The 27,285-nt window shown below is 41.2% G+C and overlaps 1 protein-coding gene across 1 annotated transcript; it reads right to left on the bottom strand.

Annotated features, from left to right (window-relative positions):
- Window positions 1-4,094: 4,094 nt before the first annotated feature.
- LOC306741869 (SITS-binding protein) lies at window positions 4,095-26,508 on the bottom strand (the record flags this gene model as incomplete). Its single annotated transcript, XM_079224194.1, has 10 exons — window positions 4,095-6,540; window positions 6,670-6,849; window positions 8,668-8,789; window positions 9,762-9,898; window positions 9,979-10,247; window positions 10,585-10,782; window positions 13,849-13,999; window positions 14,213-14,420; window positions 24,473-24,644; window positions 26,038-26,508. 10 exons carry the CDS (start codon window positions 26,506-26,508, stop codon window positions 6,367-6,369), a joined length of 2,082 nt encoding a protein of 693 aa, XP_079080320.1. The 3' UTR covers window positions 4,095-6,366.
- Between the last annotated feature and the right edge of the window lie 777 nt (window positions 26,509-27,285).

The raw sequence follows: 27,285 nt of genomic DNA, 5'->3' as shown, positions 1-27,285 counted from the left end.
TCTATAATTTCATAATTTGGGGAAGAAATGCAATGCATCTCTTCCATTACAAGACAATCAAATTTCAGATAATTAGATCCAACCGTTTTGATTTTGATACCTCACCTGATAACGGCACGTTCGGAAACGTTAAGGCATCACCAAGGTAATTACAGTTAATCCTTAAGGGTACATGAATGCTTGTACCAAATTCTACGGCTATTCACCCTAATGTCAACTATATGGTGGCTCGAGGAAACTTCAGGATCACCATAGTCATTAGAAATGGCCCTCTAAGGAACAGAAATGTCTGAACATAAAAGCAATCCATCTGCCACTTGCATGGCTAATAATATATCACTGCCCTAATTTTGTTAATTCGGATGGGCTTATATCTTATTAAATCTAACCATATCTCATTGTGTCAATATTTTGTAAAAGCAGCAATAATCAACTCTACAATGTCATTGCAATATCAATATCGAGGTATTTGGTCAAATGTATTGTGATATTTGATTTTGCCAAGCTCAAATGGCATGGACTTTGCACAATGATAATGTTTCAGCTTTTTTATTTCAAGGTGCAACCCTCATCTGCATCAGAGGGTTGACTTGTGGTCATGCCTATGCGAATGAGTAAAGGAAACCTCCTTTAAAAACGTTCTGCTGTGAAAATAAGGTCTTTCCTTCCTTCGGTCAGTGTTGACTTAAGCAAAGGGAAGCTGTGGCATGCCATCTGGCCAGGTGGCTGAGCTCAAGTGGACGGCACCCAGGAGCCAGTTCCGTCTCTGGGTGTATTAATAAGTCCCTCCATAGTGACAGTTTCCCCTTTAGCTCTTGTCCACCACTTGGGCACAGTCTCTCTCCCTCTCTCAAACAAACACACACACACACACACACACACCTATACAATAGTACACCCGCCCTGATGTCACTCTGCCTTTGGCTTCCGATAGCAGCCTAATGTTTCAAGACTGCATTCCTGAGGTCTTCTTACTCCTCAGGAAAAGGTTCACTTTCAAGGCCTGAACTTTGTTGTTTCTCTTTATCGAAATCTTGACGTGTGTACTGGCTTTCTGTGCATTAAGAGATGTTTGATTAGTATTTACACAAAGAATAAAGGCAGTTTCTTCTCTTTTTATACACACGACTATGACAGATCCATACAGCATAATCAACAGACTTCAAGCAGCTGGCTTCTGGACAACAAGCCTTTAGATTGTTCACCTAATTGGCAAGCTGGAAAACCCATTCACTAAAGAGCAGACACTGAAACCTAAAACCTTGACTTGCACTTTCTAAAAGTAGACTTTGGGAGAGATCCGCGGCCTCTGCTTGTCACCAGTTTAATTCATGTACCACTTGCTCCACAACACTCTCAAAGAAAAGAGGGGAGCCAATGTTGCCCCTCCTGTTTTATAAGCTAACCATTCACGCAGGAGCAGGGATGTTCCCATTGTGTGTGGTGGTTGTCACTAGTAGCTGAATTACATTGTTCTCATTGCAGCTACTGCATAAAGATAATTTGTGTCATTCTTGATTTGGGTTTGGCAGGACATTTTGTTTTTCCTGCACTGCTGGACAAGGCTTTATTATGCCCAAACGAATTGGGTTGAATGTTACATGTTGAATCAGTGAATAAGAGAAAAAAAAAAGATTGTGTCCGGCTGCTAAATGTTAGTTTAAGGATGGATGTCTTGGACCGCAAGATTTCTGGAAAGAATTGTGTCATTGTTCCTCGATTTGGCATTAAAGCGGACCTCACAAAAGGCTGTTGAGGATAAAGGATCAATACCAACCATATGGAAAACTAATTCAACGCACACAGATCAAAGGGATATTTTGTTTTAGTCTGAAAATACAGTAACATTAAATCATATAGAGTAGGTCACATAAGGCTCTCTGACCTCTGCTGTCCTCTGAAGTTCCTCCAGGACTCTAAAACTGTAACTTCATCACCTCACAAACCATGGAGCCACACTAGTCTTATGAATTTTATCTGGCTGAGAACTGCGCCCAGATTTAAAAAAAGTGCCATATGAATCTAAGTGATTAAGGCAGGATGTAAACGGAGAGGGTGGCTCGGTGACTGGCGTGGAGGCCTGCCACCGAGGCTGGCCAGCTGCACCTGTCTAACTTCTCTAAAGGAGTCGGGCCTGGGGCCCCAAGGTGGAGCCCAGCCAAGGAGAGAAAGGTAAGGAAGAGAAGCTTAGCGGAGATTGAGCTGAATGTGATTCCCCGTGGATCTCTCCCACTGCATGCTCACCAAATATCTCTATAAATAACTTTTATTAGGTTTAAGTGGAATTAGTGGAGATGTTAGACGTCAGCATGTTCACGGATATATAGACATACACTTTCTGACATGAGGAGACGGAAGAGCAGAGGTGTCAAAAGTATTCACATTCATTACTCAAGTAGAAGTATAGATACTAGGGTTTAAAAATACTTCTGTAAAAGTTGAAGTATCAACTCAAGCTTTTTACTTAAGTAAAAGTGTAAAAGTACTGGTTTAAAAACTACTTAAAAGTATAAAAGTAAAAGTAATGTAAGGGGAATGTTTTTTTTTCCCATTAAGGACAAACTCTTAAGCCGCGTCTCAGGGGCCTATAGTGCACTACCCCACCTCCCCCAAAACAATCATTTTTATAAAGGCCATAATGACTATAATGTTTTAAAATGTTATGTTTAAAAATGTGGGATGCACTAAGCTACCCGTTTCAGCTGCATATATGCCCATTTAAAATGATCACATTTTATTACAATGCAAATACATTAAAGTACCATATGTGTACTACTGAGCATTAACATGCGTTTCATGGAGCGGAAGACATGATAACTAGTTGCCTATAAGTATTGTAATAGTGCAAAATAGGCGGCGACTCCGACACAAACACTTAAAGCTGTGGTTCTCAAACTTTTTCTGTAAATAACATAATTGTGTGACTCATCTGTGCTTTTATAAATAACAGAATAAAGAAAATTGCAATCACTTTCAAGTAAATCAGATTGCCCCATCAGACAATGTTTTGTGTAAGTTCTATCTGTGCAAAAAAATACTCATATTTAGTTACTACTAAATAGCTCATTGTGGAAAACAATAAACGTTAAAAAAAAAAAAAAGCCAAACAAAACAGAATAAGTGCAGATATGTGAACCATCACGTTGTATCAGTATTAGTGGCTGCAGTGACAGTTTAGAGAGCTGCTCCGGTGCGAGGAAAACTCCGGTGCTCCTCACATGAGAGCTGCTGTTGCACCTTCACCCTGGGAGCGTTGAAAACGCAGATATAGCGGTCTACTTTTCACGCGACATATTTTTCGACGCTCTCTGTCCGCTGCTGTGTGTGCTCAGCGCTCACCTGTGTGTGCGCGCGCACTTATCTGTGGGCAACGGGGCGGAGAGGTTTTTTGTGTGTGTGTTTTTGAACGATGACAAGTCGGAATGAAAACAAACCAAAATGAAATAGTAACGAGGCTATTTTTAAAATGTAGGGAGTAGAAAGTACAGATATTTGCGTGAAAATGTAAGGAGTAGAAGTAAAAAGTCGCCTGAAAAATAAATACTCCAGTAAAGTATAGATACCCAAAATTTCTACTTAAGTAAAGTAACAAAGTATTTGTACTTCGTTACTTGACACCTCTGCGGAAGAGTGAGGGGTGTTAATAATAAGAGCCTTGCACACACGCACACACACACACACACACACACACACACACACACACACACACACACACACACACACACACACACACACACACACACACACAGGAGCATGCACATGTGCGAGCTGATACGGACATGGAAAGATAGGAGAGACAAGAAATACCACAAATGAAAAAGATGATCCTTGTGTATTCATTTCCCATAGTTGCATATTTCTTTTCACGGTCATTGTGGGTGTTGCAGTCTATCCCACCATCCACAGCATGGACAGTCAAACACACAGAGGCATATTTCAGACTGGGTAAAGAGGATATGTTTTCTGAGATAAAGAGCTTAAACCTTCTCCTGCTTTGTCCACTTGACAACCAGTCTCCCTGCTTCCCCGTTGTGTCCACTGCTGTAAAAGGTCTTGAAATAAGCACAAACTGAATTACTCCAAGTGAAGTAAGAAAATGTAAACTTTATTGCAACTTTGTCATTCTAAGTTCTCTGATTTACAGAAGAGAAAAACACTTGTAATGGCACAGTCATCGTAATATGTACATTGCGGATACTGCAATAATCCAGACACGCGTGTTGTCCAGATTTAAGAGTGGCTTATTAAGGCGCATGATTCACTCAGTCTGTAGAGGGAAGGAATAACACATCAAAGCTTTTCCTGCAACTTACACGTGAACATAGCACAGCATGACTTAAAAGCATTTGAACGGGAACTAGAAAAGCTCCTTGGTTGGGAAATCACAGTTTGTCTATTGTACATTCAGCTCTGGGAGAGATTAAGACATAGATGTGTTCACAACAAACTGCGTTGCACTAAGACATTTGGTGATTTGATAAGCTTCAGTAGACCTGAGTGTTCAAGTTGATACAGTAAACGTGTGAGATCAAAATTACACAATTGATTTAGTGGTAAAGCATTCAATAAGGTTTCAGAGTCTGTATCATCACTGCTGGCCAGTTAAGATTGTCTGGTGAAGAGCAAATCAATAAAGAAAAGCCAACTAACTAATTAACTCTACATAGAGCAATGTGTCATGGTGCTAAGGAGGATACATTTCTCCATGGGTTAGTTCAGAATATAGTCCGAAAAGAAAATCAGTCATCTCATTTACACACAATTTGCTTAAAACATTAATCATGGTTGAAACCAAATCAAAAGAATATCTTCCATAAGTAATCCACTTGAATTTAGTTAAGCGATGGACGTGGATGTGATTCAAATTACTCATCAAGGTTTATGTAAGTGGCCACTCCACCTCCACTCAATTATCATTAATTATATTATTATTAATTTCTGATGAATTCAAGATGGCTACAACAAGATGTCTTACATATGAGAGCATCTTATGTATGCATTTGTCTATTAGAGGAATAGTTTTTCATTTTGGGAAATGCATTTATTCGCATTATTAGTATTCACATATTCGCCGATGAGAAGATTGCTTCCACTCTTGTATCTGTATGGTAAATAGAAAGTCTGCATTCTGGAGACGGTTAGCTTATCATAAAAACTGGAAACTATAGAAGTCACTGAAATAGTCCGTCACCTAACCCCTCGTAAAGTCACAATTCTTAGTTGTTTGCCTATGGATTAAATAAACGAGATATAAACTGTTAATTATTGAGTATGATTTTGTTAGCTTTGGACCAGGCCAGCTGTTTCCTCATGTCAGCAGTATCAGTCTTCTCACCTAACTCTCGTGCAAGAAAGTTAACGAGTGTATTTCCCAACATGTCAGACTATCTTTTAGAAGTTTAATTTCGAGCTGTGGCGTCGTCAACAAGGCTTTTTTCAGAACTTAATTTGGCACTGACGTATGAAAGAGCATATCAACACTACATCAGACAGACTGAGTAAAAAAAAGAAGTGCAGCCCATTTAAAAGCCCTTACTACAACAGGTTAGTAAAATGGTAGCATCTAATCTAAATTCAAATATAGTCAGAGTTACAGTTACAGTGGCATGGCCTCAAGTTCATCTGGCCTACAGTACTAAAGGACACAATTGTCCAACAGATATGATAAATTAAGTTGAACTCCTGGAAGAATAAGTGCTAAGGGGGATAGTTGTGTCTGATGACTCTGTAAAGCAGTGAAAATCCATAATCTGAGGTACATTCATAAAACATCAACCCGTTGGCCGGATAAGTAAAAGCCTCTCTGACGAGTGAGCCACACATAGGGTACCACGGTGCGTCGGTTTCGGTACAAAGCTTTCTGTGAGCTAATTTCCTGCCAACAAGCCGTTTTCCTTTGTCCTTCTATGTCTTCATTTGGTCTTCTTGAGAGATTCGTTTGAAGCAACAAGGGGCTTGCTTTGTTCCTCCTGATCAAGAGAGCCAGCAGCGATTCAAAATGTAAAGACTGTAGAAATGCAGTATGTAAACGCAGAGATTTCCCCCGGAACTTACATACAAAAAAAGCGGAACAGGTAAAAAGGTCCGGAAACAAATCAGCCAAGAGGCAAAACCGATCATTGTTCAAAAAAGGAAGAAAAAAAGGTTCACAGAGGAAAAGAAAAATATAATAATTTTGAACTGTAAAGTGCAAGTATAAAAAAAAAAATCTTTCATACCATCTCTAGCCTTGAGACAGGATCAATGGTCTTTAGTGGAAAAGTGCAAGTTGAGAACAGCACGAGAAACAAAAGAAAGAAAAAAAAAAGAATTTGATTCAGAACAGTAACAGGATAAGTCGCGTGACTCATGGATCAGTCATGTGACTCAGCTTCTCCGTAAGAAAACAGCCACCTCCTCCAAGGGCACGGGGTAGTCCTGTAGGAACGTCCCCCCATCGAACACCTGAGCATTCCGGCTGTCCTGCCACTGGAAGCCCCCGTCAGGTAAATAAATATCCCTCTGCACCGCCCCCTTCTCCACCACCGGTGCCACCAGGACCTGGAAACACACACCGGCTTGGTGAAAACAAATTCAAATTTCAGGGAGATTGTGCACTTAGCTAGCGGGACGGACGTCAAGTATATTGTAACTTGATTCATCCTTCCCATGAGAACATCATTAAGTCACCTCGTCTCCGATGAGGAACTGGTCATCAATGGTGAAAGTCATGGGGTCACTGGGACTGAGCCACCACATGGGCCGGTAGATGGGGTTTCCCGTCGTCTGCCACTCCTCCGCATACTTCTCTATCAGCGGGACCACATCGCTCTGGTGCTTTGCTATGTAGGCCCGTGTCAGGTTGAGCACCTATGGGTCACCAATGGAGAGATTCAATAATGTTATGAGGACTACAGTACAAGTATTTTTTGAATAATCATGTATTTTCATAATTAGTAGTGTTTTCATGTCCAAAGTGAGCTCAGGAAGAAATATATTTTGAGTCATTGTCTGCCCTGTTGGGGAGGTTTTTTTTCTTCATTTAAAAAAAAGAAATCTAGAGTAATGAACTGAAACAAAAAATCCCTTCCCCAACTAAACCATCTGCCTCGAGGATTCACGACAAGAATACTATTGACAATGCGCTCTGCTATAGCCATCTCTACACCCAGACACCCAGACATGCAGACAGAACTAAAGAGCAGCTCCCTGTTGACTTAGTGGTTTAACACTTTCCAAGTCTTTCTCCTGTCTCTCTCTTCAGCATTCCTGGAAGGGCCACATCCTCTTCAGTGTCTCATGACAAAAACAAAATTTGACCGCATCTATAAAAAAATGTATTTTTATGAGTTGGGATTGAGAACACTTGTAGGAATGAGCTGGAAGTCACAGCTCGGGGTTTGAGAGAATATTTCTCTAATTGAGAAGTTGTGTGTTGCATGTGTGTGGGTTTGAGGTTTCATTGCTATTTGGCTCCAATGTGGTTGGTGCCGTGACCTGTCTATGACTAAAGTATCACACATTCTGGAAATAAAGGTGCGCCAATTTTAACTACACTCATTAAAAAAAAAGAAAAAAAGACATATTCATCATTTTTATTGCAGCAGTCTAGTTTCCTCGAAAAGTTCTTCTCAGTCTCACGTAATCCGAGTTTATAAATTGAAGACCATGCAAGAGACCAAAATGGAAAACATTGCTGCTGTCAAATGTCTTGCTGTCCAAAAGGCCTATTTTTATCTTTGTCACGCAACACAAGTCACAACCAATATATTTTGCTGCCTCCGTCCTTTCCGAGTGGAAAAAAAGCAGTCGATCATTCCCACTTCGTCACACTTGTCAATTACTCATGGAAATCTTAATTGCCACAATAAAGTATTTTTCCAAGACTTGTCCTGAAATTCATTATCATTCCGGCACTTGAGAGTGAGAGTGAGCCATAAATCTCGAGGAGGGATTGTAATTCAGAACAGATGGACTCTTAACCACAGGTGAAGTCGGGAGGGAGCCAGGCAGTCGCTCCTATTGAGGAAAGAATTATGGGGGGGGAGGGAGGGTTAACCCAAATCTTCTTGATGTTCAGGAACCTGAGCCATAAAAAGTTCCCCATATCTGTCACCGGACTCTCTGAGATGGTAGGCTGTGTTTTCTTGCCGTGCCCGGTGAACAGCGCATTCCTGGTTTCCAGCGGAGAGGGACAGGCTTTCGTCCTGCTTCTCCTGCTGCCAGGTCTGAGTTTTGATAGACCTCATCTCAGCAGCCCTCATGCTCCTCTGCAAACACACCGGTGGGAACTTCTCCGCACTGACACTCAAAACTGAGGAGAGGCTGCTTGGTCAATACACTTTCCCTCTCTCGCCTCTTTCCATAAGCAATCTTAACCACTCTGCAAGAAGGAGGGATAATCCAACATTCACACATCACTTCACTTGATCTGTCCACTGCAAATCTTCACAAGTGAAAATCTTGTTATCCAGTCTGGAAAACGTTGTGCACCTACTTCGCTGTTGCGATTGTAATCATCTCTAATGTGGATGAGGCTGATGTAATGACAGCGCCTCAGCCTGGGGCTGCAAGGTGGGCCAAAGTGTTTTCAAGAGGAAAGAGTTGTCAGGTTGGAGTGGCTACACAAGGGGCTCTATGTAATGTGTTTTTGGTTGTAGCTTTTTAAAATAGAATTCTAGTTGTTACCCGGTCCTCTCCGCAGACCCAGGGTGGCGTGTGGAAGCTGATAACAGGGAGAAAAGCCGTGATCTCCAGCCAACGAATAAACAACTCCTCATCTGTGACAAGGTCTCCAGACAGAGAGCCACCTGAGGGGAGAGAGAGAGATGGACAGAGGCAGAGACAATTAAGATACATTAGTTTAAACAATTGATCCTTCATTCCTTTTCTGGCTTTTGGAATTGGCAGTTTCAAAATATCCAAGAGGAAAACATGAAGTGGGTGATTTGCGAGAAGGAAAGTCCAAATGTTCTTTTGTGCTGCACAAAGAGAAGCTTGGGAAAAGACTAACTGAAACCTGCAAAGACTGGACAAACCACAGTTAAAGATTGTTTCCACCAACTTGAACAGATCTTTTAGTCTTTGCACTGAGGAAAGAGCATAAACCTCACGACTGAGTCGTTACACTAGACAACACACTGAATGACCGGTATCTGCATTTTAGACAGAGAGTGAATACAGGTACTCAGCTGAAGCTGAAAATTAGAATAATGTGACCTTTCAAAAATCATTATGAACGACTGGCAGCGACTGGATCTAAAGACTTCAGATTAGAGTCTTTGCATATCACACTATATGATTGAATCTGCTGGTATTGTTTTAAAATGCACATGTAGCATTTTGGATCTGGTGATTTGTGATAGGGTGATTTGTAGGCTGGCCTTACGTGACACAAAAAACTTCATAAATTCCTTAATTGATACATTGATTAAAGAAAATAGCAAGTGAGTGAGAAAGTCGCAATAATCTTGCACAATTCTCCCATCCACCAACAGTGATGGGCAGATGAGCATACAGTTTACAGTAAACCATGTTTCATGACAGTTCTCTTAGGTCATCATATACCGTCTGGAGCTCTTTCTCTTCTTTAAAATAAACAGATTTCTGACAGATCTCCCTGCAGGCATTTTGAATGTTGCAGGAATACACCTTATTTTTGTGGCAATTGCTTTTTTGGGGGAAATAGTGAAGAAATATTCTCTTTTTTGTTTTCATAAAGCATTAAGTACGGTAATGTACTATTAGAGATGATAAAAGTGACCCATAGGCTGTGGTATTACCTACTGCATCAGGAATGAGGAAGTTGTATCCCAGCAGAGTGTGGTGCAGCAGGGAGGGAATGATGCCCTTCAGGCCCAGTGGGCTCCAGTCGGACTGCATGGGGGTCATCCTTATAAACAGAGGCTTGTGGTTCGACCTGAGACACGAATAGCACCATAATTATAAGACGCAATTTAAAAAAGGTAAATAACGAGTTAAGATGCTTGAGGGCGTTACCGTGTCCCTGCTGTCACGATGGTGGAGTCTCCTATCCTTGTGGCCAGGTCGGCCAGCAGGCTGATGTACTTGTCTCCCCCGATAGTCTGCGGCGGCCGCAGGACTTGCTCCTCAAACAGATTCCCTTCGCCCCCCTCCAGCATGACATACTCCATCCCCAAATGGGCCTGCAGAGCTCCCACCCTGTCCAGGAACCAGCTTACCGCTCCTGGGTTGGTGATGTTCAGCTTTACGCAGAACTTCCCTCGCCACTGACTCATCACAGGGATCTCAAGGACAGAAGTAGAGTTCATTTTACACAACTATGACTTTCTATTTAGTTTAGTTTGCCATTTTTGGGTTAGGCCATGTTCATACTGTTCTGCTTTTTATCAAACTGCAACTAGTGAATGGAGACCGGCTGCAAGGCAGATGGAGAGTGTTTTTTTAAGGAAGTTCAAATTTTTTAGACGTGGACGATGTTTTCTCTAAATGGATCAATCAGAATGCAGAGGAAGCGGACGCTACTGAGTTGGAAGACAACTCTTTACCACAAGAAAGCCTTGGGTAAAAGTTACCATGCAGAGGACTTTGAACACTGCCAATTGAGCTCCACTGAGGTCTCACCAGCTGTCCCTGAGGGGCTGAAGGGAGACTGAGCCAGAAGGCCTCAGTGCCGTCCATGAGGGAGGTGTGGAACTGCGTGGTGTCCACGCCCAGGAAAGGGGACAGGGTGATGGAAATGTTGAGAAGCTTGACAAGTGGGAGGTCCCTGGTCAGTCTCTTGGACATCTCCCTTTTCCTGCTGTTGAGGTAGTCATGGTCCTGCAGAGAGATAGAGAGATACACCGTGCATTAACAAGGCTGAAATGTCAAAACGGTGCATTAGTGAGGCACAATCACTGATCAAGAATTACTTATATTGTATCTAAATAACTATAATACAATATGATGCACTATTGGAATAATTAAAATGTTCATGAGCTGGAATGATAAATATCTTTATTTTTGGCCCATTGATCTCCCCATGCCGACACATTGCTTTGTACACAATATGAACTCTGTCAGAACATATTTTAATCCTTTGGAATTTACATGGTAAAGTCAAACACAGATTTCAGGTTGCATAACTATGGAATAAAACCTTTTAAGAACACAAAGATTGACCCCACGAGGTTAAGCAGCTGTGGGAAGAAAGGGTAGATTAGCACATGTTATCTAACTTCTTGGAAGGTTTTTCTTTCTGATCTTACATTTTTGTCCTGCTTCTTTTCTTAATTATAATTCTACATAGTTGTCAAACATACAAATGAACACAAAGAAGACCAAAACAAAAGCTGGCATCTGGTCTCTTTTTTGTGTGCAAAAAGATGCATTATTTAGTGTCTTGGTAAAAACTTTAGAAACGTAGCAAACCTATTAATAATCGAAATGTTCCATTGTCTGCAATTCCAAACTAATAAGGAAACTGGAGAAAAAAACATTACAGTGTGACTGATAATTTATGAACACTAGTAAAACTGGATTGAAAGAGAAGCCTAGTTTCTTTTTTTACAGAGGATCATTGTTGCTGGCCACACTTCTTAGAGCCTCAAACTTCACGGTCAACGACACGTTCCATACGTTTCCATGCAGCACAGTTCATTATGATTATGATGAAATGGATGACAACAAAACTGGAATACTATCTTTGATGTACCAGAAAACGTGAGATTGTAGGTGAGGGAAACTCTTGTTCATCAAATGACATCCATCAACTGATATGTGTTATTCTTCCCATTCCCACACTTTTTTTAACCATTTCACACTTATGAACTGGTAATGGGAACGTACTGTAAGCATAATAAACTCAGCCTCTCTGATGGATAAGATTGTGTGAAAGTCCTCCACTTCCTCATCTGTTGCCGCAGCATCAAGTTAGTGTCAGGATCACCTACTCAAGTTAGTCTTGGCTGACGTCCCTTCTCATCTCAACACACCCAATTCTTTGCCATCCGGTTAACACACTTAGAGCAACTTGAGATCAGTCAGGAGAGTCTCTCCTGTTTGTCCTCTCTCGGCTATATTTTGTTTGTAATGGAATATCTCTGGGTATTGATTTAGATCCACTCGACAGTGGTCCTGGTGGTCTGGTTTCCAGGCAGTTCCCAACAACTTTCAAGGACTTTTCCTGTAACTGGATGAATATGAACGCATGATAAACACCACCTACACATGGACCAAATCTTGAAGTTTAGAATATACTGAAACATATTACGTGATACATCCCATTTACCAGGCCTTTTGAGCCCGACCCGGGGAATCCCTTCTAGCAGCCTTAGTGAGGTTTGTTCAAGTAGTCGTATGAACCCCAAATTAGTTTTAATACGTATGTTATTTTATATAATTTTTTTCTATTTCAACTCCATAGTTCAAGGCTTAAACAACAACCTGCAGAGTTGTAAGACCCCCTCTTTGTAAAGATAATGACCTAAATAATCAAAATCATAATCAAAATAAAACAAAGCCTTGGCGAGTTACAAAAACTGTGTCGTTCGGTTCAAAAATGGTGTGATAAAATGTTATAACCTTTATGTCTAAAAATGCTCGGATTGGTGCATACTGGGTATTATTCTTTGCACAAATTTCAGCGTAAGACGTGTGACGCGTTCTAAGAAACCTCCCCCGATCACGGAAGCCTGCAGAGTCGTAAAAGTCGAAGGAGAGTAGGAGGTAAAAAGACAGTCCGGCCGCATTTTACAGGTACAAATATACTACACACAAGGATCAATCACACGTTGTTAGATTCATACAAGCTCGTAGGATTAGGAAGATGTGTCTTTTATTGAAATCCGACTTTGTAAAGTGTACTTATTGCCGATCTAGTGAAACGTTACATCCGCCGCCCAGAAATTACGGCGAAGTTACGGGGTTTATGTAATTACATTATTTTATGTTTATGTTTAAGTTAATTTGTTTTCTTTTTGGCTATAACTCTTCACACAAAGCTTTACTGTATTTCAGCAATTTAAATGAAGTTAATCAACGTTGTGGTTCTGGAGATACTTTAGGAAACGTCACTTGACTTATTTTTTAATTTCCTTGTCCGATAATGGGCGCCGCGGGGCTAAAATGGCTAAGGCATAATTCAAAAAGTGGCCTGCAGGTAGTGTGGACGGCACACAGGGAAACACATTTTTCAACATGAAGGCATGAAGCCATAAACAATCTTTTTTCTACATAGTGACATTTCTGTGAAGCTGTCCTCCCTCATTCGCTCCCTGCCAGTCTCCAGCGCTCTGGAGACCCACTTAAAAAAACTCTTTCATCTCTATCCTTGACGAGTTTTGAGCCGCGGACCAATAAACCCTCAGCAGCCTCACCGTCCAGATGGTTGAAGAGGAGGATTACAGGAATCTACAGACACACGGTGTGAGAATCGGCTTGAATCAGCTACTGCATGGTACATACTGTAGTGAATATTCCTGTGTAGACCAATACTAAGGGTGTTAGTTATTATAACATTGATAGCTTTGCCGATACAAATCATTTCGGGGGGGAAACAGCTTCTCTTTAGTTACACGTATACATTTAAATGAGCAAAGCCAAGGAAATACTTTTCTTAAAAGTGACAGATAATTAACAAATCTGCATGCAGAATAAATTATTTGGTCTCAAAATATAGTGATAAGGCCCACTAAAATAGTACCTTCCTCTCTAAATTCTTGACTGCCATCTTCACTCGGCTCCCATTTACCAAAACACTGTGTTTCTTTGGCTCTGCCTCTTTGAGGTTGAACTTTTTTTGAGCCTTCAGAGCAGGTCTGCCTTTGAAAGATTCCCCATTCTGCTAAAGGCTTTGAGGCTGGAGGTATAGAGACGGTATAGTGAGGCACAGTGATGAGCACGTACCATGTCGGAGAGGAGGGTGGTGGAATGTTCATTGAGGCTGATGACTCCCTCCCCTAGCTGGTGTCTCCTCAGACGATTAGAGAAGGTCCTCAGCTCCCTCTCCACCTTCGGCCCTGAATCCACGTTGGCGAGCAGCTTCCAGAACGGCAGCCTATAGCACACACAGAGGGATCATACAACACCTGCTGCTCTCAGGAACCTGGATGGATCATAATTTATGACGACCTAAACACACACATCATTTCAGTCAGTACTCATTGGACCCACAGATGCACCACTGTTTGATTTATTGCTATTAGGACAAAACAGACATCCCCCTTCTGACAAGGAAATCCCGGCTAATCTTTATCTAAACTGAACTAACCACAACGTGTTCATGTTGGGCAGCTCCCTGCTGTGGTGGGAGAGTTGTTGCACTGCTTCCTGGTGAGCAGCTTTCACATTGTGGGCCACACACACAGTGTACTGCAGAGGGAGACGCTCCATACTGGGCAGCGACTGCAGGCAGAACTGCTCTCTGCTGTCCAGCCCCAGCTGCAGGGGAATATCAGGAGACACTAACACGGCAACACCTGTGTGGTGGGAAGCAGACAGGAGAGGGCACAGGATGTTGAGTTTGTCAGAATTTCATGAATTGTTGTGTCAGAGAATCAGATGATATAATGTCTCACTTTCAACAAATATCAAGTGGGCCTTGATGTAAAGCAATCAAACGCAGTGTAAGCATGAGACGGTCCATTACAGATTCCTCTTATATGACATCGTGCTTGAGTGATACTGAGACCAGGGCGAGTGTGACGGATGGAGTATGGGGAGGTAGAGTGTGGTCTGTGTCAGCTGATATTGCGCCACTGAGATGTGAGAAAAACAATATCTAGAATGAGATATAGCAGTATGCGGTTAGATGAGTTTACACCGGGACTGCTGGCATTTTTTAAGTAGGTAGGTTACACTGCACACCAGAGAGAGATGGTTGGGATACATATCCAAAGTCACATTGAAGACAAATACTTTTTTTCCCTTCAGAGTTTTACCCCAACGCACATCTCCTATTCAATCATCATCAATCCTCAGTGTGGAAACCAGCATTTTTTTTCTTTTACTGTATGTATGCCGCCTTCCAGAGGCCGTGAGAAATCATGAAATGATGCGTAGCAGATAATTGTGTCTGCAGATGTAGCTGCCCTGCAAGGAATGTCCCGTCCCTCTCAGGTTACCCCTACCCCCCTATCCTCACCACTTCTCACCCGTCGTGACTCCCACCTTCTCCCTCCCAGCGTGAACCACCTTCCTCTCCTCTCCGCTCTGCACCGCTCTGGGTCTGTCCCATCTCGGGTCAGCAGAACCCAGGCCAGTACCGGTCAGAGCCTCCAACCCAGACTCTGACCCCATGTCTACCTCGCTCTGCACAATCTGCTCAACAATCTGCTAAACAATCTGCTCAAACTGGGATTTGGGAGCTGGTCAATGAACAGATTAGTGTGCAAGACCTGTTTTCAAAGCAGGCAGGCAGTCTGAGAACCGGGCCTGAGAGCTTGGCTCACTTCAGCCACTTCTCTAGTTTCAATGGGCTTACTGTTTTCTTGCAGACCAGGAGCAGGCAACACACGCATGTACCGGTCCATAATCAGATTAATAGTTTCAGAGATCAGTATTAAAGTGCTGCAAAAAGCCTAGTGAAGAGCCTTGAACCACAGGGTAATTATCACGTGTTTGCAACGGATAATGTCAAAGAGATACTGGTAACTCCTCAGCTGCCCCTCACAAGGTATTAGGTCACCTCCCAACTGCTTGTTATAGATTCATAATGACAGATAAATGTAGATTTTTGCTGAAAACACTGTTATATATGTTCAAACCCCAGGGGATGAAACTGCTATTTTTAATAAAACAAAGGTGCCGTGAAACCGTGTATATCAATAATGTACTCATACGGCGGGGGAGTAGAAATTGGGGCAGTGGTGAAAATGTTATAGCTTTATGGAAGGATGTAAGTGGAATGCAGGCAGTGGAAATAGAGGCGACCAGAGTACACCAGACACCGAGCAACCTCGTAGAATGATGTGCAGATACAGCAGGCTGCAAACAGTGTGTTTTACCAAACTGCACACAGGGTGGAAAGTGAAGTTTAAATTCGCAAGCATGACTTCTTGAGTCATATTACATTTTTTATGGGAAATGACAATGCAGGGCATTCAGGAAATGGGACAATCTGGTCCAAAACAGCTGTAATTTATATTCCATCTTTGACTAAACATGCAGATTAGAATGGTAAATATACTAAATCCTGTCTCATGTGTTTATACAGCTCTACTCAAAGCACTTTGCATGTCCTGGTATGCATTTTCAGTATGGAAGGAACTTCTGACTGAAAAGGAACTTCTTACCTTTAAGTTTAACGCTCTGTACGACACAGACAAACATATTTGATCGAACAGTATCCCAAGATGCTTGTACCATACAGGAGCAGGAATCAATAAGTGTTATTTAAAGAAAGTGAAGCAGATTTGAAGCCTTGAGTTTCAGCCAAGGTGGGGTGCACAGGAGTTAAAGGGGAAGCAAGGGGAAGGACCCTATTTTTAGAACAGTTCCTTAAACACTCCAAGCTTCCCCCGAAATATTTTCCGCTAGCTCTCAAAAGCAAAATGATACGCCTGACCCATCTTGTCCACTCACCTTCAAAGCAGCAGATATGCAAAAGTGAAGATGAATGAAAGTTTATAGTGCAGATTTGAACAATTTGTTACAGCTGTTGAACGAACACACAAATCAAGCAGCCTTGGGTCGCCTCTTCACACACGTACGTGCATTCTCTCACACACATCCTTTAATGGGAAACTTTAGACGTCCAAGAAAAGCAGAGCAGGACTTACAGGACCATAAAGGTTCGGCATTTCCTCTGGCTCAGCCTGAGCTGAAGGTTTTGGAGATGGCAGCGGAGGTGACCCCATGCACCTTCTGTTGGGTCAGGGAGGTTTTAATGTGGCGCCTCAGAGAGCGGCTGCTCCGCCGTCTGACTCCCTGCTGCTGTTGTCCAGATGGGCTCCACTCTTTTACCTGTCATATCTATACTGTTATTTATGACACCTGTGCACATTTACAGACCTGACTGGGGTTATAAAAGGTGCATTCAAATGCTAACTATGTGTGTGCGTGCAAGAGTGTGTGTGTGTATGTGTGTGTGTGTGCGTGTGTGTGTGTGCGTGTGTGTGTGTGTGTGTGTTCAGGCATGCATTTCATTAACAATGGAAACTTAGTTTCTGTGCCCAACCTCAAGAAATTGAAGGCCACAAAACTAGAATCTTGCAATGGCAGTAAATTTCCAATTCCACTTATTGAAAAAATAATGAAACACTAAAGAGACTTTCTCTGTTTCAGTTCCTATCATCAATCAGTTTTATTGTTTCAAGTGTGAGACGCTGTGTTCTGCACAAATATCACGAGAAGAAACCTAAATTAGAACCGACAAGAAGATCCCACGTTTGAAGACTTTGATGTAATATCAAAGTCTTTCTTTTAATTTATTTCAGTCTCAGCTGGTGAATTAAGCAAACTGTCCGTGTTGCAATTCAATGTGTTTACAGACAACTTCATGACTAGATTTTGTCTTATTTTAGACAAATGCAAGATCATATGTAAAAGGCATTTAACAAAGGAAACAGAGCAACCACAGTCTGATCAGGCGTTTTGTGAACACGCTGATATATACTGTAATTGAATCAGTGGACAGACGCTGCATTTAAAAAGGTATTTCTCTGCTGTCTCTTGCTTGTTGTCCTTGATGGAAAGTATTAGGTTTTGGGAGATTGACTGTGGAAAATCTTGCGGGATGATTTTCTTGTGCAGTCGGCTTCTCATACAGGAGATGACAGCTTGCTTTTAACAAAGCTTGAATTGGCTAAGTGAGTCATTGTTGAAGTGTTTCACCTCTTGCTTGTCCTGGAAGAGTCAAGGTTTCGGGGCAGCTGCCCAGGGGCCTTCTGGTGACCGATTGAGTAACACTTGGGCAGCTTGTTTTCCTTCTACATGCAAGCTGGATTTGTTTGAGCATTTATTTATATATTTATTTATATTGATATGATCTTGGGTTGGCATGAAGACAAAGAAAATGCAAAAGAAATACTCAACCATAAGAAATAAACCATTGAAGAAAGACAACAAGTGTTCACTTCACCAGTGTTTTTCGTTATTATTTGGTACTAAACCCTAGAACACTAACGCCGGGTGTAAAAGAAAAGAAGAGTACTTCAATTTGCCTTTTATTGTTGTAATTTAACATATTTTGATGAGAAGTATATTTTATCAGGTACATTATATCGGGTGAAATATACCCAATGTTAGTGATAGTGTTACTATTTTTAACGTTAGTGTTCTAGGGTTAAGTAAGTCGTTTTAATTATATTGTTGGAGAGAGTGTTGGTATTTAGTTCACCAGGCCTCAGCTTTCAAACAGCCTAGGGCTGGGACTTTTTGACTCAAGATCCACTGAACTTACTTACTAAAGTAATAGCCCAAATTATAACTTTTTTAGAATCTCTTTTCTGTAGATGGTTTGTACTCAGATTGCTGTGTAACAGTCACATTTTTCTGTGGTTTATATTATTATTTTATAGTATTACTCACCACTATACGCACCATAAGGGAAATGCGTTTTTGCTCGCATCCTTACTCACTATACGGTTCTGTCAAATAAAGCTGATTAAGTTTCATTATCTGAAAGAGAGAAAAAATACAATGTGTTGTGGTTGGCCGGTCCCTTCTGAGAGACAGAACAACAAACGAGTAGGAGCAGTAAAGTATCATTTATTTGGATCCTCCACGGAAAGACTGAGTCAGAGATAGAAATAAAAGAAAAGGGGTGGGAGATGGTGAGGGGAAGTAGAGAAAGAAAGAGAAAAATTATGCTAAAATGATCGATGGAGAGAGAGAGAGAGAGAGAGAGAGAGAGAGAGAGAGAGAAATGTGTATCCACATCCGCATATGGGTGTAGGAGGTGGTCTAATATCTTAAGGAGATGCTGTCAAGTCTGGCAGAAATTGTATTTGATTGTAATCTATGATCCTCACTTCATGAAGGATAGCATGGAGAAAAGCCAGTAGATAAATTACTTTTATTAGAGCTTGGTGATGTCAAAGTTAGAGCAATCGCACTCTTGTGTATCATAACAGCCTGCTGTGAAAACAAATAGCATCTCTCAAGCCCTTATTTGTAATGATGAGTCGAGGAAACTTTGATGAGGGCCAAGGTATTTGTCCGATGTTAACATACAATATATGGACCTGCATGCGAATGAAGCCTTCTGATTATGAATAACGATTTTTCCACTCTCATATTTCTTACCTTAAAAGATATTTGAAGGTAAAAAAAGCCCCCAAAAAGTAATTTGATAATATCCCACAAAGAATGATACATGAATAATTATATCCAGCGATAAAATAGTAATAAAATGGCCGAACTAAAGCTCAAATTGACACTGAAAATATTGAATTATAAACAACAAAATCATCTCCTTTTATTTATTTATTTGAACTTAGTGGATTTAAATTGAAGGGTTTCAAATAGACTAGCTGTTATTTAATGAAAACATATATATATATATATATATATATATATATATATATATATATATATATATATATATATGTATATAAATATATATATATATGTAATGAATTATTGAGAAACCTTTATCCTTATGTAAATGTTCATATTTGTATTTGTAGATTCAATTATTTAAATATCTTTTTTTTATTTCAAATACTGACCCTAAATGGACACTGTAGAGCAGCGGATCCGGCCCGCCAGGGGGTCCAGTCCGGCCCGCGGGATAATTGTTAAAATTGCAGAGCCGGGACTCGAACCACTGATCCTCTGATTGTAAGATGGGCATGCAAACCATCGATTGCAGCCCCGACATTACTAAAAATATTGCCCAACTGCAAGGGAATCTGCAGAGGAGAGCCCAGGCAGATAAACAGTGGACTGATGTCTGAATTTTTGGTCTTTATGTTTCTAGTTTATTGAAGAAAGACCTTAAAATAGGGTTTATCATCCAAAAACCTTCACCAATGATTTAAACATAGAGAAATATTGTCATTATGTATGCGTTATTATGCTGTGATTTTACCTGTCCGGCCCACTGATAAAAATGGGCAGCATGTGGCCCCTTAACTAAAATGAGTTTGACACCCCTGGTGTAGAGCATTAATGTAGACAAGTGCTAGAATTAACTAAATTAACTGGTGGTGTGTCTGCAGTTAGTTTCAGATATTATTTTAGGACATGAACGCAGAGTCCCTGTCAGTTACTGTAATGGTATATTGTCCCACCAGTATTGGATCAAGTCAACAGGCAGCACCTGGCTACTGGCATGTGATTTGTCCAAGTGCACTAACGATTTTCCAAAGCTCCCTACCGACATCTATACTGTTTCTGAACCTTGTGTACATTGTATCCTCAAGACCTCCAGTTGAGTAAATGTAGGTATAAGCCCCAAAGCTTTGGAACAACTTAGTCCCCTCTTATATTTTGAATGCAGGATGTAGCTTCAGTGATATCTAATATGTTCTGAGTAGCCCAGTTGTTTTTGTATGGATAAAGACAGGTGGGCCTATGACAAGGTCCTCCAGTTGGCAACACTCTCAAATGTCACTCTTCCGCACAGCTGCATGTATCGTCTCCCCTAGACTCTCCGCTTTATTTTCTACCTCTTCTTTAATTTGCTATGTTTTGCTCTCTTTTCTTATTTCTGCTTCATATCAACTGTTACAGTTCAGTGTGCATTCATTCTGCTGCTCTGTGGCTCTGTTTCAGTCCATTTGTCTTGCTCTTTAACCGTCCCTAGGAGTCCCCTTAGCTCAGGCAGTCGTCAGTCACAGCTCCATGTTGCCTACTACATTCATAATGTACTCATATGCCTAACTAGAGTCAGTGGAGACAGGTCACACACACACACACACACACACACACACACACACGCACACACAGCCGTCAGTGGGGTTACACACCTGTTAATATTACACATAAACTGCAGTTTGTTTTCCACAGTGCAGATTCAGAAGAAAAAAAAAACAGCGTCATTAAGGCTTTATGCCGAAACACAGATTTGTCAGTCCGTTGATTAAATATAAATGATTAAGACATGTGGTGACTCTGTTGCTTTTTTATTACTGCTGGATTGCTGCCTTTCATGAATCTGTTTTGAGCAAAACAAACATACCACAGTTCTTTTTTCATCCGACTGAAACTGAAGCAGCACCCAATTTAGAAATGGGGCTGAATTATAATCATAAATAGAAATTGGGTTGGTTAGTATCAAACATGGTCAATCCAGCTTCTCTCATTTGGTAAAAAGCAGCTGAGATAGTTCACTCCGCTCTGCTTCTGCCAATCGGCTTGTAGCTCCGTCACTGCGAGCTAAACACTCAACAAAGTCACGACTGCAGAAAATCTCTACATCTTCCACAGCAAACTAAAAATGCATCTTTTCGGACCTTGAATAAAGAAAGTAGCACTTTAGTGGCACTTAAATGGCACTTACTTATATCACTTTGTAGTTTGGCTTTCTTGAAGAAATTGTACATTCTTGATTCTTGTTGTTCTGAATTTATACTCATTGTTGAATGCACTTATTGTAAGTTGCTTTGGATAAATGCGTCAGCTAAATTAAATGTAATGTAATGTAAAAGTATTGACTAAGAAGTGCAAAGTCTCACATACAAGTATACAGTGAAACACTTTTGCGGACACATTGAAAACCCAGTAACTGTGATGTATGGACAATTTTACTTGAAAACACAACAATGAACACAAAATATGGTTATAAAAAAAGAAGATTAGTTTTGCATATTATCTTTATCTTTACTGACTGTCACTGTGATTTTTAGTTCTGCATTCCATTAGATTTGGTCGATTTATATGCAATAATAATAATGTTTCACTGCAAAACTAGGAACAAATCAATAATTGGATTAAGCTTTCACAAGGTTGCATGAACCCACAGTTTCCCATAATGAGGCTATTTACTATCCACACATAACGGTGGATTGTGTTTCTCCACCAAAGCTGCTGTAATTGTTTCCGGTCCCACAACAATAACACAGTCATCACTCTACATCATGCTGTTTGCTGCATATCAGAATTTTAAATTAGATTCAGCAAGTCACTTTTGTCAGAGCTGTTTGAAAAAAGAGGATGGCAAGTGCAGCTGTTGCAGTCTAATATTCTGATGGTAATGGTGTTCCAACCAGCCCGATGCATGTGGTTAAGAGCCTGGAGCTGCTTATACAGGATTTAATCGATGAGGAAATCAAGATAATCAGCAGATCTGATGTATGAAATTGCAATGTGCATTATAATAAACCATGTAGCTACACCTGACACAAGGGATCAATCAGTCATCACACAGGATGCAAACTGTTGTGGATGCCAGTAATTATCAGACAACTGAAACTGTGTATTCTTATTCTACAAAATGAAAATGAAATACACTACCGTTCAAAAGTTTGGGGTCACTTAGAAATGTCCTTTTTTTTCAAATAAAAGCACTGTTTTTTTCAATGAAGATAACATTAAATTAATCAGAAATACACTATACATTGTTAATGTGGTAAATTACTATTCTAGGTGGAAACGTCTGGTTTTTAATGAAATATCTACATAGGTGTATAGAGGCCCATTTCCAGCAACTATCACTCCAGTGTTCTAATGGGACATTGTGTTTGCTCATCGCATAGAAGACTAATGGATGATTAGAAAACCCTTGAAAACCCTTGTGCATTATGTTAGCACAGCTGAAAACAGTTATGCTGGTGAGAGAAGCTATAAAACTGGCCTTCCTTTGAGCTAGTTGAGCATCTGTAGCATCACATTTGTGGATTCGATTATACTCTCAAAATGGCCAGAAAAAAGAACTTTCATGTGAAACTCGCCAGTCTGTTCTTGTTCTTAGAGATGAAGGCTATTCCATGCCAGAAATTGCAAAGAAACTGAAAGTTTGTCTGGGTGACCCCAAACCTTTGAACGGTAGTGTATACAGAGTATAAAAACTATTTGCAACAGGAAAGCAGCCAAGTATAAATTGCAAAACGTCTTCAGTCTTCAGTACTGAAAAACTATTCTTATGAGACACATTATGTAAATCTGAGAGGCAAACAAAAACATACTTGAACTTTAAAGCAAGATAATATCGCTGCCATTGCTGAGCATCAGTTTCTCAGTTTGGGTCTATGTTCAGTGTGTGTCTGTGAGTGGTTACTTGGCAACGTTCAAACAATTGTTCTCATCGGGATCTCATCTCATCTGTGTTTTTTTTGTCTCTGTGCGAAGCTAAACGGAGAAACAAAGGGTTACAGCGACCTGGTAATTACTGCTCTCCTCTCACAAGGTGGAAAAGGGATTTAAGTCATGTGACTCTCTTGTTAAGCCTGCCACCGTGTTATATAACATCCCAAAATGTGTATGGGTGCATGTGTGCATGTGTTCATGTGTCAGTATGTGAATGTGTGTGTGTGTGTGTGTGTGTGTGTGTGTGTGTGTGTGTGTGTGTGTGTGTGTGAGACTGCTGCAAACAATCAGCAAAGTCATAAAAGGTGATTGTTTGTGTCACCTCATTGGCTGATGTCTCACCCTTTCACCATGATCTAGAAGCTGTTTCACTTTAACTTTGCACACACGCGCATACACGGACAGGATTCCCTAACCCACTGACGTGAAAGTACATGTTGCAATGTGCATGTGTGTAAAACAGGATTTGGAAATGTCTGATTGTAAAAATGTGTACTGCATTTATCTGAAATCTTTCAAGAATGAAGAAGCTCAGTAAGCAAACTCCACACAAACACAACTTGAGAGCAAAGTCCCTCGAGGTTACAGTAATGCTATACCCGCTACCACCCAACACACATGTACACACACACACACACACACACACACACAGACACACAGACACGTGTCAGTCACATTAACCATTCATATTTGCTAGTGCCTTCCCTTCCTTTTGGCTCCAAGATAATATCAAACAACTCCAAAATAACCCCATGAGTTATAAGAGTCAGCAGCGCCATCATCCAACCTGTCCTTTTAATAGAAAACAAAAGGCAATTACCTCGGTATCCCTAAGAGTTAATTTAAGATGCTGAAGGTGGTTTGCTTCCCTTTGTAGTCTAATCTCTAAATTAATCGACTGAGATGCCACAGACAGTATTGTGTTACATTCTATTAGCGGGATGGACGTCCTGTCCAGTCAGTGGTGTGTGTTTTTTGGAGATGCTGGTTGTGGAGGCGGTTCAACCATTTTTCTCAGCTCTAACACAAACAAACATGTGCATGAGGGGGGTGGTAAGAAAACACTGCAACATCCACAGGGCTTCCCTCACGCCCTTGGATTCACGCCACACATCGTATACCCACTGATGTAGGGTCAGATTTCCAAAGCCCTTGTGCTAACCCTGCACCAATGGCAAGTGTGGAAAAACAGCTGACAATTGGTCATTTACATATTTGAAAAGGTCTTTCTTATTGTAACAGGCCACGGTGTGAAGAGGAACTTACTGCTAATGAGATGGCCTCCACTAACAGTAAATCTCAGCTGATGCAAATGATTGTTCTAGCAACGACCTCTCACCTGTGGAGCCCAGGAAGTAGCGTTCCAGGGCAGAGCCAAAGCCAGAGGGATTGTCCGTAAGATCGCTCACAATGAAGGGCTGCGTGGTGGCGTTCTGATAGTTGATCGGCCAGGTCTGACCCCGGACACTGGCGCCGCCGTACCAGGACACGTTGGTCATGGAGAAGCAGTCCTGAAAGGATGCACAAAAAAACAACAAAAAAACAGTGTGAAAGAGAAAGACACACAATGAAAGAGAAATATTTTAAATCATGAAGACAGAGTGAAGATAGCAACTAAACATATACTATTGATGCTGACTGGATACGATAAATATGTGAGGGATGTTTGAGAATTACAAGAGGCGATGCAAGTTTAATTTGATATTAAACAAATGTTTGAAGCATACTTAATAAATACTTATTGTAAATTGTATTTATGGGTGGCTAAAAGGTGAAGTTGACCATAATATGATTCCAATGCCTGATGTCTTGGATACTTTTGAATACATGTATATGACAATTAATACGAGTTACAGTTGCTTTATTGCATAAATATAGGGCACAGGGTGTTATGCGATGGCTGGCACGCGATACTGTCTCAGAAAGCAATGCACGCAGAAGGGATTGAATGGCAAGAGTGTTTTCTAAGAGAAAGCGTGTCCTTCCTCTATGCGTCTTTATGCGTGGGGACAAATGCTCAAACCGGCAGCTCATTTATTTCACAATCAGCAAATCTGGGCTCTGCTAAAGAGCTTCAAAACAGGTGCCAACTGCTCACCGGAAAGGCGCAGGGCAGGATTTGGGAAATTGGAAAAAATAAAGGCGTCTTTAGTTTGGAAAGATATTTTGTGAGCAATCGCTCCACATGACAGGGAATTATGGCGAGGAATGTTCCAGTGGGGACAGATAAACCTCCCCAAACAACCCAATAGTTAAGCTGGGGGGAAAGTACAGTAAGTACTGTGTATGTAAAAAAAGCAAAACAACTGTGACGAAGCAGATTTAACACGAATGTTCAGTTCAATCTGGGCTGTAGAGAGGGAAAGGATGAGTTTTAGTTATTGTTTTAGTTTTGGTATATTGGTTTTGGTATATGACCACATGTCAGCTCAAATTAGTCACTCAAGTGTCATGATTGTATTTTGTTTCAAATAATATAATAGGATGTCGTAGTTTCTTGAGATTTTTTATTAACACAAAACCCACAAAATGAAATTGACTTTACATAATTGCAGGCTAATTTATTATTTCAAAAACATATATTTATGGCATTGGATTAAACACCATAGTTTGAAAAAATGGTAGAAATAAGAGAAATGTAGTTAGACCTTGTAACTGATTTATACGGGAAAGAAAAACGCCTGATATCGTGCTTTTTAAAGTGTCCTTCTGCAAATACATGTTTTGTGCATCAATATCACAACAGTCACGCACGTGATCACATGACAATGGATACTGAGTAAGCAGCAAATTGAGGCATGAAAGTTCCAAGTGCAAAACAGCTTTTTTTTGCACATAACATTGTGCGTAAAATGGCATTTGATTACGACTGACTGTGTTTAGTGCGACTGAGAGAAACCCTACCTTCAGTTCCACATGACAGTGCACCGGCGTCCAAGTCATACTGTAACACTCCGTCTCCGTCTCCTCATTCACCTCCAGCGAGATTTTCACCTCGGCCACCGAGTCCCACGTATAGCAGAACTCCGTTTTATTTAGCCAGCACAAGTTCCTCACGAAGGGAACCTCGACGTCGGGGTTCCCCACGTTCCCGACGTCTATCTCCACATAGGTCTTGTCCTCCATTAGGGTCTGTATGACCAGCGAGTGGGTTCTTCTCTCCCAGATCAGTCCGCTAAAAGTCCCCCTAAGGATCCAGTTCTTGTTGGGCTGGTCCACCACCTGCCAATATATGATCCCGATGGTCATGACAAAGAACACGGCTACCCCGAGACAGGCAATAGCTCCTTTCCAGGTCTCGTTCATCTCCTTCAATCCTGTGTCCCATGTTACCTCTGGGATGGGGCTAGGATTCCTATTTCGAGCGTGGGGCATGTTGTCTTTGAGATCAGCAAAAAAAAAATCAAACACAAAAAATGCTGCAGAAATCTCTGTGCGTAAAAAATCTCTGTTGCTTCATCATGTCATGGTGTTTTCAGTGAGGCTACAGGGTAAACCAGCCTACTCTTTATCTTTTCACCGTTTACACTGTTGTTGTTTTGCGCAATTGTGCCTGCAACAGTGACCTGTCATGTGAAGAAAGCTGTGAGAAAAAAAAAATCCAAGCGAGGAAATGAAACAGTATGAATGAATAAGTGACTTACCACATACTGCTGCTGTTTTAAAAGAGTTGCATTTGTAAATTACATTGGCTGCAGTGAGCTCGTGAGCAGTCCCAAGCCGGGTTTGGCAGCAATGCCTACGAATAGCTCCTAAGACGCTGTCTTGCTTGCCCTGCACTTTCTGACGTAATGCCGGGTTGTTTCTTCAGAGGAAAGGTAGAGAGAGAGGGAAATGGGGGATCAGGAAGGTTTGGCTGAGTCTTGGAACTGCCCGCCGGGGCGAGGAGGCCACGGACAGCCTGAAAGGGAGGGATCCCCATGCGTGCTTGCAAACTCTCCGTGCGCTCTCCGTGCGTAAAGGCTGTGGAGACTTGACATCCGCTGGTTTGTTAGACGGGCAGGGCGTCATTTTGCCATGCCCTATCCAAATTTGATCATGTGGTGTTCTATTTTTTAATGGCGAGCAAAGAGTGATGTCTGAAACTAATTTCGAAATCACAAGAACCATAGCAGTGGGATAGTTAAGTCCAGTGAAGTCTTCATGCAATGT

Source organism: Taurulus bubalis (assembly GCF_910589615.1).
Source record: "Taurulus bubalis genome assembly, chromosome: 9".
NCBI classification, from domain to species: Eukaryota; Metazoa; Chordata; class Actinopteri; order Perciformes; family Cottidae; genus Taurulus; species Taurulus bubalis.
This window is presented reverse-complemented; position numbering and strand designations above follow the sequence as displayed.